Source organism: Rhinoraja longicauda, chromosome 6 (genome assembly GCF_053455715.1).
Source record: "Rhinoraja longicauda isolate Sanriku21f chromosome 6, sRhiLon1.1, whole genome shotgun sequence".
NCBI classification, from domain to species: Eukaryota; Metazoa; Chordata; class Chondrichthyes; order Rajiformes; family Arhynchobatidae; genus Rhinoraja; species Rhinoraja longicauda.
The window spans coordinates 34,295,516-34,308,959 of NC_135958.1; the positions used below are offsets into that span (position 1 = coordinate 34,295,516).

The 13,444-nt window shown below is 43.8% G+C and overlaps 1 protein-coding gene across 2 annotated transcripts in view; it reads right to left on the reverse strand.

The window, feature by feature from the left end:
* chmp1a (charged multivesicular body protein 1A) overlaps window positions 1-13,444 on the reverse strand; it is a 43,318-nt gene that overhangs the window by 20,619 nt on the left and 9,255 nt on the right. The window contains exon 1 of one of the 2 annotated variants that reach the window (XM_078400776.1): window positions 5,645-5,774. The exons of the other annotated variant lie outside the window; for it this stretch is intronic. Coding sequence (XP_078256902.1) covers window positions 5,645-5,651 — 7 coding nt within the window. The 5' untranslated portion in view covers window positions 5,652-5,774. Of the gene's footprint in view, window positions 1-5,644; window positions 5,775-13,444 lie in introns of those variants that run through there. 2 annotated transcript variants of the gene reach the window in all.

Genomic DNA, 13,444 nt, shown 5'->3' on the forward strand with positions numbered 1-13,444 from the left:
GACTGAAGGGCCTGTTTTCATGCTGTATCTCTGAACTAAAAAGTGTCAAGCCCAATTTGCAACAGCTCCTTTCCCCTTCAGAGACTATATGCCCACTGGGTTCCTCGAGCAGATTGTTTGTTACTCTATCTTTGTCTTACCCAATTCTATCAAAGGCATAATCATCACTGTTGTTTCAGATAGTTCATACCTTTATGGTTCCATTGTTCTTGGCAAGCTTCCATTTAATAACAATGTACTCAAAGCTCTGACACCTTGTCCACTGACCTCTCCCCTTGTCCATTCAGATCCATTGTGATCCATAGCTCAGAAATTTATAAGATCAGCCTTGCATTTAAATTCCCTCTGTGCCCTAACCCACACCCAACCACACCTCCCATTCAGAGAATAATTTTGATTCTGACCTCATCTGTAACCCTAATCAAGTCCATTCCATCAATCTGTCTCATCATCCCTAGCATCACTGTCAATAACATCAACCTCCTTCAGTCAGATGTTTGGCAACTCTTGTCAAGTTCCGACAGGACTGGTCACTTGTCCATTCCCTCCCTTGATGCTGCCTGATCCTGAGTTCCACCAGTAATGTGTGTTTGTACTTAATTTTACGTTAAATGCACCAAAATAAATCAAATTCCTATTCTTTGCACTCAGTCTGTTTATATAATGTATAATGTATTTACACATAAATACCTTCGATTTGTACCAGCATTTGCAGTTATTTTCTTACACAAAGTCAAAGTCATTAAACAAAGAATGTAACAATAAATTCAGGCTGACATTGTAGAGTTGCAATGTAGGAAGCATTGGCTTCCTCAAGATATATTTAATGGTGACTGTCTCCAGTACGTTCAAATTTGTAACAGCATGTGACTTGGCCCTTCAAATCTGCTCTGCCATTGTGTTTGATCGGATTTTAACCAACTCCACATTCCTGTTTAACCAACTGTTATACCTCTGCCTTAAAAATGATTAAAGGACCTTGCTTTCCCCACCAACTCACAAACAAGCTATCATTAATTTTTTATCATATTTAAATATGCACATATTATTTGCCACCTCTTATTTCTGTTTGTAGATCCATGTTTTTTTTTCATTCCCAGGGCAAGAATATCCTCAGCAATGTTACAAATTAATGGTAACCCCTAACAGAACTTAAGATGGAACTAGAGAACTTGCAGTTTGATGTACAAGGTAGATACAAAATGCTGGAGTAACTCAGCAGGACAGGGCAGCATCTCTGGAGAGAAGGAATGGGTGACTTTTCGAGTCGAGACCCTTCTTCAGACTGATGTACAAGTCCACACAATGAAACACACAACCAAGTTAATACGATTGGAGTTCAGTATTTAGACCGAGCAATAAAGGAATAGCAAGATATTTCTAAATCAGGAGAGGAACCTGCAGCAGTATTGTTCAAATTGGCCTCCTGCCCCTGTTGAAAAGAAAGGCTGAACTTCAAATATGATTCTTTAGATGTGATGCATTTTGGAATGCCTAAATAAGAGACATAGAAAATAGGTGCAGAAGTAGGCCATTCGGCCCTTCGAGTCAGCACTGCCATTCAATATGATCATGGCTGATCATCCAAAATCAGTACCCCGTTCCGGCTTTTTCCCCATATCCCTTGATTGCCTTAGCCCCAAGAGCTAAATCCAACTCTCTCTTGAAAGCATCCTGTGAATTGGCCTCCACTGCCTTCTGTGGCAGAGAATTCCACAGATTCACAACTCTCTGGGAAAAAAAGTTTTTCCTCATCTCAGTCCAAAATGGACTCAACCTCACATTTATCCACATTAAATGTACTGCATCTGCCATGCTTTTGCCCACTCACCCAACCGATCCAAGTCACCCTGCAGTCTCATAGCATCCTTATCGCAGCTCACACTGCCACCCAGCTTTGTGTCACACGCAAACTTAGAGATGTTACATTTAATTCCCTCGTCTAAATTGTTAATATATACTGTAAACTGGGGTCCCACCACCGAGTCTTGCCGCGCTCCACTAGTCACTGTGTGCCATTCTGAAAAGGACCCGTTAATTCCTACTCTTTGCTTCCTGTCTGCCAACCAGTGTTCTATCCATGTCAATACCCTACCCCCAATACCATGTACTCTAATTTTGCACACTAATCTCTTGTGTGGACCTTGTCCACGGCTTTAGGAAAGTCCAGATACACGACATCCACTGGCTCTCCCTTATCAATTCTACTTGTTACACCCTCAAAAAATTCCAAAAGATTGGTCAAGCATGATATCCCCTTCAAAAATCCATGCTGACTTTGACCGACCCCGCCACTGCTTTCCAAATGCGCTGCTATAACATCTTTAATAATTGACTCCAGCATCTTCCTCACTACCGATGTATGGCTAACTGGTCTATAATTCCCCGTTTTCTCTCCCCCTCCTTTCTTAAAAAGTGGAGTTACATTGGCTACCTTCCAGTCCACAGGAACTGATTCAGTCGAGAGAACATGGAAAAATGATCACCAATGCATCCACGATTTCTATGGCCACCTCCTTGAGTACTCTGCGATGCAAACCATCAGGCCCTGGGGATTTATCTGCCTTCAGTCCCAACAGTTTACCTAACACCATTTTCTGACTAACGTGGATTCCCTTCAGTTCCTCCCTCCCACTAGATCCTCGGTCCCCTAGTATTTCCGGGAGATTGCTTGTTTCCCAATATAAATTCACCTATCTCTGATTGTAAGGAACCTACATTCGTCTTCAATATTCTTTTCCTTTTTACATACCTAAAGAAACCTTTACAGTCAGTTTTTATATTCCCCGCAATCTTTCTTTCATGCTCTTTTTCCCCCCCTATTAACCCCTTTGTCCTCCTCTGTTGCATTCTAAATTTCTCCCAGTCCTCTGGTTTGCCGCTTCTTCTGGCCAATTTATATGCCTCTTCCTTGGCTTTAACACAATCATTTACTTGCAACATCAGCCACGGGTTGAGCACCATTCACAGTTTTATTTTTTCGCCAGACAGGGATGAAAAATTTCTGGAGTTCATTCATGGGGTATTTAATTCTTGGCGATTGCATCTCCACTGTCAACCCTTTAAGTATAATTTGCCAGTCTATCCTAGCCAATTCCCGTCTCATACCTTCAAAGTCTCCTTTGTTCAAGATCAAGACCCTAGTCTCTGAATTATCCATATCACTCTCCATCCTAATGCAGAATTCCACCATATTATGGTCACTGTTGCCAAAGGGGCCTTGCACAACAAGATCGCTAACTAATCCTTCCTCATTGCACAATACCCAGTTTGGGATGGCCTGCCCTCTAGTCAGTTCCTTTACATATTGGTTTAAAAACTCATCCTATATACATTCCAGGAAATCCTGCTCCTCAGCACGGTTACCAATTTGGTTGGCCCAATCTGTCCCAACGGGGACAGTGTGGAGAGAGTGTCCAGCTTCAAGTTCTGGGCACTCACATTTCAGAGGACCTAACATGGTCGAATAACACTGCTGTGCTGGTCAAGAAGGCACAGCAACGACTGTTCTACCTAAGACCACTGAAGAAGTCTGTCTACCTCAACAGCTGCTGACGACATTCTACCGCTGCACCATAGAGAGCATCCTAACACAGGCATCCCTGTGTGGTACCTCAGCTGCACGGAGGCAGAGAGGAAAGCTCTTCAGCGGGTAGTCCATAGAGCTCAGAGGACCATCGGAACACACCTACCAGCCTTGGAGGGCATCTACAACACAGGATGCCTCAGAAAAGCCACCATCATCCACAAAGACTCTTCACACCCCTGCAACAGTCTGTTCGAATTCCTTCCATCGGGCAGAAGATAAAGGCCTTCTACGCCCGCACCTCCAGACTCAGGAACAGCTTCATCCCCAAGGCCATAGCTGCTATGAACCGGTCCTGCTGAGCCGGATGGTCACATCGCACAGTGATCCGGCACAGATCTACTTGCACTTTATTCAGTTTTAAAACTGTTACAATTTGTTTCGTTGGGTTGTTTAAATTAATACTGACTAGCGAATTAAATTATTGCATCATATGGGAGGCGCATTCCCAATCTCGTTGTACCCCTGTACAATGACAATAAAGATATATTGTATTGTATATGTAGATTAAAGTCACCCATGATAACTGCTGTACCTTTGCTACACGTATCCCTAATTCCCTGCTTGATGCTATCCCCAACCTCCCTACTGCTGCTTGGTGGTTTGTACACCACTCCAACAAGCGTTTTCTGCCCTTGGCTATTTTGCAGTTTTACCCATATCGATCCAAGCTAATGTCTCTCCTTGCTATTGCATTAATCTCCTCTTTAACCAGCAATGCCACCCCACCTCCTCTTCCTTTCTGTCTATCCTTCCTGAATATCAAATACCCTTGCATGTTTAGCTCCCAGCCTTGGTCACCCTGGAGCCATATCTCCATAATTCTAACTATATCATATTCCTTAACTGCTAACTGCACATTCAATTCATCCACCTTATTTCGAATGCTCCTCACATTACGGCAAAGCTTTCAGGTTAGTTTGTCTTATCTCCCTTCTACCTTTTGCTTCTGTCCTCCTTTTATGGCCTTCTGTCTCCTTGCATTGGGTCCCACCCCCCTGCCCTGTTAGTTTAAACGTGACCTTTCCTACACTCTCTTTCCCTTAGCTGCAGGGAAATGAGTCCACGTTATTGACACCACTCCCTAATTTTTTTACAATTTAGGATCAGTCAGAAGGGTCCCAACCCAAAAAGTCACCTATCCATGTTCTCCAGAGATGCTGTTTGACCAGCTGAGTTACTCCAGCACATCATGTCCTTTTGTGTAAAGCAGCATCTGCAGTTTTTTCTTTCTAAACTTTACAAATAGAGGCAGTGATTATTACCTTCTACTTCCTGAAGTACTTACAGCCACCTACCCTAGCCTCGCTTCCAACTGGCACTGAGATGGGAACACCCTACTCTCCTCTTTAGCCTTGCGGGGGGGACTCCAAGCGTCAGCTGGACTCCTGACCTTGTACACACCTGAAGCCCAGCCAGCACTGGCGGAACAACATCAACAGACTAAGCGTGAGGGCCGAGGCTCTGGCTTGTCCCCGGGTGAAGGAGGAGACCCAGCGGTCGGTCGGTCTACCCACCCACCTCCACAGCCAGCTCCCCCCTCCCCCCCGCGTCAAGGAGGGCTCGTCCAAGGAGGGTACCGGGGCTACTGTCTGACCCGCTGAATTACTCCAGCATTTTATGTCATGTTAGGTGATTATTATCTTCTGCTTCCTGAAGTACTTGCAGCCACCTCCCTCCCTCAGCCTCTATCTGGGACTGATATGGAAACACCTCCCTACTCTTCCTCTGACCGTCCTGTCCGCCCCTGAACCCCAGCACCGGGCCTAGTCCGCCGGCCAGGGCTCCAGCGCCGGTTCCTGGGTGAAGGAGGAGACACAGCGCGGCCCAGCCAGCCAGCCCCCCTCGTTAATGAATGAGCCATGTCCATGTCTGTCCATGGCATGGCGTCGGGGCTGCTGTGCCAGTGTGACTGACCCGGACTCGCCGCCGCAGCACCGGGCCCTGCCTGGCTGTGTGAGGGCTCCAGCGGGCGGAGGAGGAGATACAGCGGTCTGTCTGTCCACCCACCACCCCCCCCCCGTCCGCGTTAGTGAGGGAGGGAGGGCTCGACCGTACCGTCCATGGTGGCGGGGCTGCTGTACCACAGACCCAGCGTCGTTGTCGCCTCCGACGAGCGGCCCCTTCCAGCCCTGGCGAGCGAGCCTCCTGACGTCACCCCCGCCGAGCCCCGCCCACCGACTGTGACGTCACAGACGGGGGGGTGGGTAGAACCAAAGCTACTAGAGGAACAAGATAGATCACTCGACCATAAAAACCGGTGTACGTCATGACGCCATTTTAGTAGGCATAAACTTGCAGAAACATTTAAAAAGAAAAATAACAAAAATCTGCGACTTGATAGATGAGATATATTCTGCATTTCCCCCCCAAAACACTGATTACACTGCAAGAAGCAGTTTTGCCTACTAAAATGGCTCCTTTGTGTACTACAGTTCAATATAGGCGATTTCAACGGAGTGGTCCATCTTGTTCCTCTAGTATCTTTGGAAAGAACCCCATCGTCACGTGTGTGTGCTCGGCCGACGTCACTGCACCCGTGAGCCAGGAACGTCACGCCCAGCCCCCTGACTGTGACGCCACAGAGGGGGAGAGAACTCCGTCTCTCGTCATGTAACGTGCGCGTGTGCGTGCTTGGCCGACGTCACCGCAGGCGTGACAAAGGGGGTGCCCTGACAGTGGAGCGGGTTGGCAACAGTGGCCACCAGAGGTTGACTGGGCACCTCACCTTAGTCCATGGGTGTCTCAACCAGCAACATGAAACACAGGAAGGGTAAAGTAAAAAAAAAAAAACTCCACGCATTTAGTTCCAAATACTTTTAAATTTGTTTTATTTTCCCCCTTTTAAGTGCACACCTGCCTGTATTCAATTATACATTCCATAAACCATTTTTACAACCACTTTTTTCCCCATTTAATCAACTGGGGAAACTCACTGTTACAGAGAATTTAGTGCATTGAGAATTTAGAGTTATTGAATATAGAATCAGGCCATTCAGGTCACCACGTCCACACTGTGGGAACCCATCCATGTTAATCATACAGTCCAACATTTGGTCCATAGCCTTCCATGCCCAGGTGATTCGGGTACTCGTCTATACATTTTAAAGGCAGTCAGTGACTGCTTTCACTGCTCTCTCAAGCAATATTCCCTGCTGCTTAGGTGAAAATCTCATAACCCTTATCCTGCGGTCCACCCAATCAATATAATTTTACATACCTTAAATCATGTCCCCCCCTTAAATACCATACCATGGAAAAAAAGACCTACCCTCTCCTATCTATCCTTTCCTATCATGTATTGTCTTTCTGCTGACTGGTTAGCACGCAACAAAAAGCTTTTCACTGTACCTTGGTACACGTGACAATGAATCAAACTATCTCTCCTCGTAACTGCCCTATCCTAGGCAACATGCTGGTGATTGGCTTCTGTACCCTCTCTAGCACTACCACCATGTAGCGACCATGGAGAATGGTCTAGGTCGTCGAACCCTCGGATTGGCCAGCGAGGTCACGTGGGAACGCGACCATGGGGATTGGTCCAGGGAAGGACATCGCTGATTGGTCAGCGATGTCATGGGTGCGTTTGGCGCCCGATTGAGTAGTTCGTTTGAGTCTTCAAGGAAGACAGTAAGTTTATATTGGTTGTCCTGCGACTTGTTGTTTTGATTCTGTATTCGTGTATTGCGGTTGCAATAAACTTCATCCACAACTACAAGTCTCGGACTCGCCATATTGGTGACCCCGAACGTGATCTGGACGATCACCGACTGAGAAAAACCCGACGCCTCGTTGACGATGACTGAGCAGGGCACACCGGAGTCAAGCGCGGCGGACGTTCATCTTCCGTTATTTTGGACGTACGCACCGCAAGCTTGGTTTATCCACGCCGATGCCCATCGCGCCCCGTTGCAGAGGGTCTATCAAGGGCCGTTCCGGGTGTTACGTAAGGGAACGGCTACTTTCACCTTAGACATGGGCGGCAAGAGCGAACTCGTCTCGGTGGCCCGGCTCAAACCTGCCCATTTGGACCCGGATCAACCAGTTTTGGTCGGTCAAACCCCTCGGAGAGGCCGACCTCCGTTAGTTCCGCCCAGTCCAGAAACACCCGTTCTGACAGTTCCTTCAGGACCTCCCGTTTCGGCAGTTCCTCCGGAGCCCCCCGTGCCGGTAGTTCCTCCAGAACCTCTCGTTCCGGCTGTTCCACCAAGTCCGGAACCTCCGGCTCCTGTGGTTCAGGCTGTCCCTCTCCGTACTCGTTGTGGTCGCGAAATCAGGCTCCCAGCTAGGTTCCGCACCTCGGGTTCTGGGGGGGGTCATGTAGCGACCATGGAGAATGGTCTAGGTCGTCGAACCCTCGGATTGGCCAGCGAGGTCACGTGGGAACGCGACCATGGGGATTGGTCCAGGGAAGGACATCGCTGATTGGTCAGCGATGTCATGGGTGCGTTTGGCGCCCGATTGAGTAGTTCGTTTGAGTCTTCAAGGAAGACAGTAAGTTTATATTGGTTGTCCTGCGACTTGTTGTTTTGATTCTGTATTCGTGTATTGCGGTTGCAATAAACTTCATCCACAACTACAAGTCTCGGACTCGCCATAACCACATCTTTTGTGTTAGTGCAGGAGAGGATGCTGAGGATTTGTGTCCATCATCTTTCTCAGTAGAGATGCCCATCAATATATTGTACATACACCCAAAAATATATGTACAACAGTTTGGAAACGTTTACATTAGGCCATTAGTTTAAAAGATTATCTGTTAGCTAAAATACGATTTTGTGATCTGAGTGAGCCAAATATCAGGACCCATTTGCATAGTTTTTATTCTCTAGTCTCAGAAAGTACTGAAAATACTCAACAGATCAGGGGGTATCCATGAACAGAGGGAAACAAGAGATTGTAGCCTAGGTTTTGCAATCAGTGTTGAAGCTATGGCTTCTGTACCCTCTCTAGCACTACCACCACATCTATGGTCATTCTTGTTGGCCTCAAAGAAAGCCTCCTGCAAAAGTCGTATCATCTGTAGATTTCTGCTCAGCTGATGTAATTAGTTGTCGAGCATCAATTCAGCCATAATTCTGACACCTGAAGCTTGATGTGTCAAAGTTTAATTAAGAACATTTAGATTGTGTTCAGAATGGTTTATTGCAACAATCGGTCTCAGATCTAACAAAAGAACAGGCCTTATTTGACAGTAATAAACCAGATTTAGTTAAGTCTAACAGTGAATGAACAAAAGTAAATAATAACCTATGTATACACAAGGCTGGTGGAACAGAGATACATAGCAGATGAAGTTTAATTTAGATGTGTGAAGTCGCAGTAGAGGGAACACCTCCATATAGAGACATAAGAAATAGTAGCAGGAATAAGCCACTCAGTATCAACTCCTCCAATTTACTTCAGTGTCACTTTCCTGTCTACCTGGATTTCCTTAATATCTAACAGTCCACGGTCTCTGCATTTAATATAGTCAGCAACTGGAGTCCACAGCTGGAGAATTCCAAATATTCTGAGTTCTCAGTCCTCTAAATGAAGACATTTATTCTCTCCCTCATGAGTAGCAAAACCCTTTCATAGATTTATGACCTGTCTATGGGAATCCCATCCATAGAAAAATCAATTCCTTATCTCCACTGCAGATTCCTCCCCATCCTGGATCAGTCCAATCAGGGTTGTGTCGTCCGCAAACTTGAGAACCTTGACAGAGGAGTCTGTGGAGGTGCAGCCGTTGGTGTAGAGAGAGTAAAGGAGAGGGGAGGGTATCAGCCTTGTGGTGATCCTATGCTGAGGGTCTGCGGGTCTGAGATGTGCTTTTCCAACTCTCTCTTGATGTAAATTGTGAACAGCAGTGCTCCCAACACCAATCCATGTGCAAGACTGCCACCCAGCATCCACTGTGAACAATTACCCTTTATTCCTACAGTCTGCTTTTCACCCTGAAACCAGTTATCAAGCCATTCTTTTTTCTGTCTTTTTCACACCTTACCCTTCCATATCTCTAGTCTCCCTCTCCCATGACTCAGTCTGAAGAAGGGTCTCGACCGCAACGTCTCCCATTCCTTCTCTGCAGCCTGTCCCGCTGAGTTACTCCAGCATTTTGTGTCTGTCATTCACTTTGTACTGATTCTGCTTTTCTGACCTAATTCACTAGTCATATCGAAGTGCTTTGGAAAACCTAGTTAATTTACACCAGTGGCACTTTCTGATCTGTCTGTTACCTTCTCTAAATATTCTCATATCATGGTGTTCATTGCAATATAGGATGCCAGAATCTGTCAGTTCTCAGATCAATCACATTCCCCCACTTCTTTCACTATAACCTGCTCTCTCACAAACTACTAATTGACTCCCACCCTCTCCCACCAACTGATTCTTCCACCCCCCACCTACACCAGTTATAATCTGCAGTAGCCCATTAACTAACCAAGCAACACATCCACGGGATATGGGAGAGTGGTGAACGTGGGTGAAACAGGCACATTCAAAAGGAGAATAACATTGGACGGAGAATTGGACCTGAGTCACGGGAACTATGAGGCAGCAGCACTACCTGCTGTGTTACTGCAAAAAATATCAATAGCTCCATCATGCAAGATATTCCAGTTTGGAATTCAAGGGTCAAGAGTGTTTTATTGTCATATGTCCCAAAAAGGAACTATTATTGTTTTACTTGCAGCAGCACAACAGGTATGCAAACATTGTACTTAATAGATACCATAACAATTAATAAAAAGTTCAATAAATTAAAATAAAGGACATAGGTTTAAGGTGAAGGGGGAATGATTGAATAGGAACCTAAGGGGCAACTTTTATCACACAAAGGATGGTAGGTATATGGAATAAGCTGAAGGTAGTTCAGTTGGTTAAAAAACATTTGGATGGGTACAAGGATAGGAAAGGTTTAGAAGGATATAGGCCAAACACAGGAAAGTGGGACTAATATGGATGGGGCAAGTTGGTCGGCGTAGACAAGTCGGGCCAAAGGGCCAGTTTGCACTGTATGAATCTATGAATCTAAAAAAAAGCCTAAGGTATCACAAAATGCTGGAGTAACTCAGCAGGTCAGGCAGCATCTAGGAGAGAGGGAATGGATGACGTTTCGGGTCGAGACCCTTCTTCAAAACGTCATCCATTCCCTCTCTCCTAGATGCTGCCTGACCTGCTGATTTACTCCAGCATTTTGTGATACCTTCGATTTGTACCAGCGTCTGCAGTTATTTTCCTAAACAAAGCCTAAAGTGCATGCCAGGAAATTCGGAGTTTAATTGTAGTTTGTAGTTTTTCAAGAGCCTGGTGGTCTCAGTCTTCTTGGTGAAGGATCTGCTGAAAAGTTGCTCTACACCACTAAAATGGTACTTTGCCAACATTGTCATATTCACCAAAGCAGCCAAGCTACAAACAGGAATTAGTTGTAACATACACAACTATCCCTTGTAAATGATCTATAACAATTATCAATACCATGTGCTTATTGGACACTCATTTTTGTGCATTAGAAGGCTATTGAAGACATATTGCCGTTTATTTTAGTTTCAGATATCTTGATCCAGAACCAGACTTAATTCTTGCTAACCGCCCGATTTAGATCTTCATCCAAGCAGTTTTACCAAAGAGGTGTGAAGGTGCTTTTCTTCAAGGTTTTTTAACGTTGTTGCCATAGGTTGGAATTCTTCTCTGGCTGTTTTCCGCTTTTCAAAACTCATTAGATATCATGCATGATTTAAAGAAAGCATGCATGCTAATGAAACAGGAGGTGGAATATCTACCTTTAAAACCTATCTTAACAAAAATGTATTTCTTCTGATCCAGATACTTTTTTTTTCTGGGGTGAGCTTGTGCTGCCTCCATTCCAAAATCAGCCAGAGATATACATTTTAAATTGATAAAAATGATAAACTTGAATTACCTCGTGTATATAAATGAAGGTGTTTAAAATGAAGGGTGGATATAGTAGGATAGTGTAGTAAGGAACTGCAGATGCTGGTTTAAACTGAAGATAGACACAAAAAGCTGGAGTAACTCAGCGGGTCAGGCAGCATCTCTGGACTAAAAAGGAATAGGTGATGTTTCGGGTCAAAATAGTCTGAAGAATGGTCTCGACCCGAACGTCACCTATTCCTTTTCTCCAGAGATGTTGTCTGATCCTCTGAGTTACTCCAGCTTTTTGTGTCAAGAGGAGGACAGTGGTGACTGGTTTATTTTAACGAGGTTTGCTTAGAGTTAGGTAGCACCACCTAAACATTAAAGCCAAAATGCCCTGGGGCTTTTGGGTATTTGACATATGCATCCCCGTGGGCTCCTACCCCCCCCCCCCCCCCCCCCCCAAAACAGAAGTGAAAATTATAAAGCAGGTTGATAATTTTGTAAAGTTATATAAATCTAAGACAGGCAAATACAATTAGAATTTAAATTATCCATAATTGAAGTGCCCGGTGGAACTGCTCAAGAAAATTCCTTAATATTTTTGTAGTACTTGGATCCAGGTTACATCTTTTTAAATCTATTTAGGTTATTCATCTTCAAGCAAGAGTAAGAAAAAAAAACAAATTGTAACTCCTACAATTGTAGTTACATCTGCATCAGATACGTCTTGGGGAAAAAGCAACGGAGATACAGAGAGTGCACATGACAGAAGGGCCAGCAAAGAGTCGACATCATGGATTAATGAGAAAACAGATCAAGACTGATTTTTGTATAAAGATATTGTAGTTATAAATTTTAACATCCAGTGAACTTGAAAATGCAGTTCCTCATAAAGAGATACAAAAGCAGCAATACCTCAATTTTGTAGTTGTATTAATGAAAAACCTAATTTCTTCAATTATTCCTATAACTGCATTGATACTGAAGCTTTTAACAATGGAACCGTTCAAACTTTGGTACACATTCTAACTTTGTTTCTATTCAAAAACTTGCAAGATAAGTGCTTTAGTACAGTAAATGAGAAACAATAAGTAAACTGCAGATGCTGGAAACCTTAAAATAGAAAATGCTGGAAGTACTCAGTAGGTCAGGCTGCATCTGTGGGGAGAAAAATAAAGTTGATGTTTCAGTTGAACACGAGTATTTCCAGCATTTTCTGTTTTACTTTACCATAATAACCGCAGACTTAAGTTTGAGTTTCATATTCTCATTTTCTAGCGCATAAATTTCCAGTAATATGAATAGATGCTTAATGAGAATGAAATCTCGAGACATTTTTTAATTATTAAGTATTATAATACATGATTGACATTCCAATAAAATGTGTTATTTCTGCACTTCCAACCCAGGTTTTACAAATGTGTTAATAATGACCCCCAAAGTGCATTTAATACGTTTTGAAGTCCAGTCACACCTCATGCAAGCTAAAGCAAAATAAATGATCAGGGTGCAATTTATTTTATTCAAAAATCGTATACGAAACTCAAACTGTAACGTACTCTGATTGAAGGAATGTGAATCCATGTGTGAATGTATTTAAGTTGTCCATAAAAAAAGTCATGAGGAAGTTAAAAATAATATTTAAGTTATATCGTAGTGAGGTTGATTATCTATGCATTGTATCGTATTGATCAGAATTAAATAATTGGTAACTTGTTTCGTTTCTAAAATAGTAAAGGATGATAATGTGTTTGATTAGCTTCCTTCTGTATGTTGCTGATGCCAAAACACTTACATAACTATCTGTGTTTTGCAATTAAAAGCACAACATTTCAACCATCCGTTTACTATGCAGGTTTGTTTTCATATAGAAGTGTCCATGTCAATGTAGGCAAACAATTGATTCAAATCAATAAAACTTAGTTGTAAGGTGAGATATATTCACACTTAAATTATTAAGTTAACTGTATATATATATCAACATCGGATTCC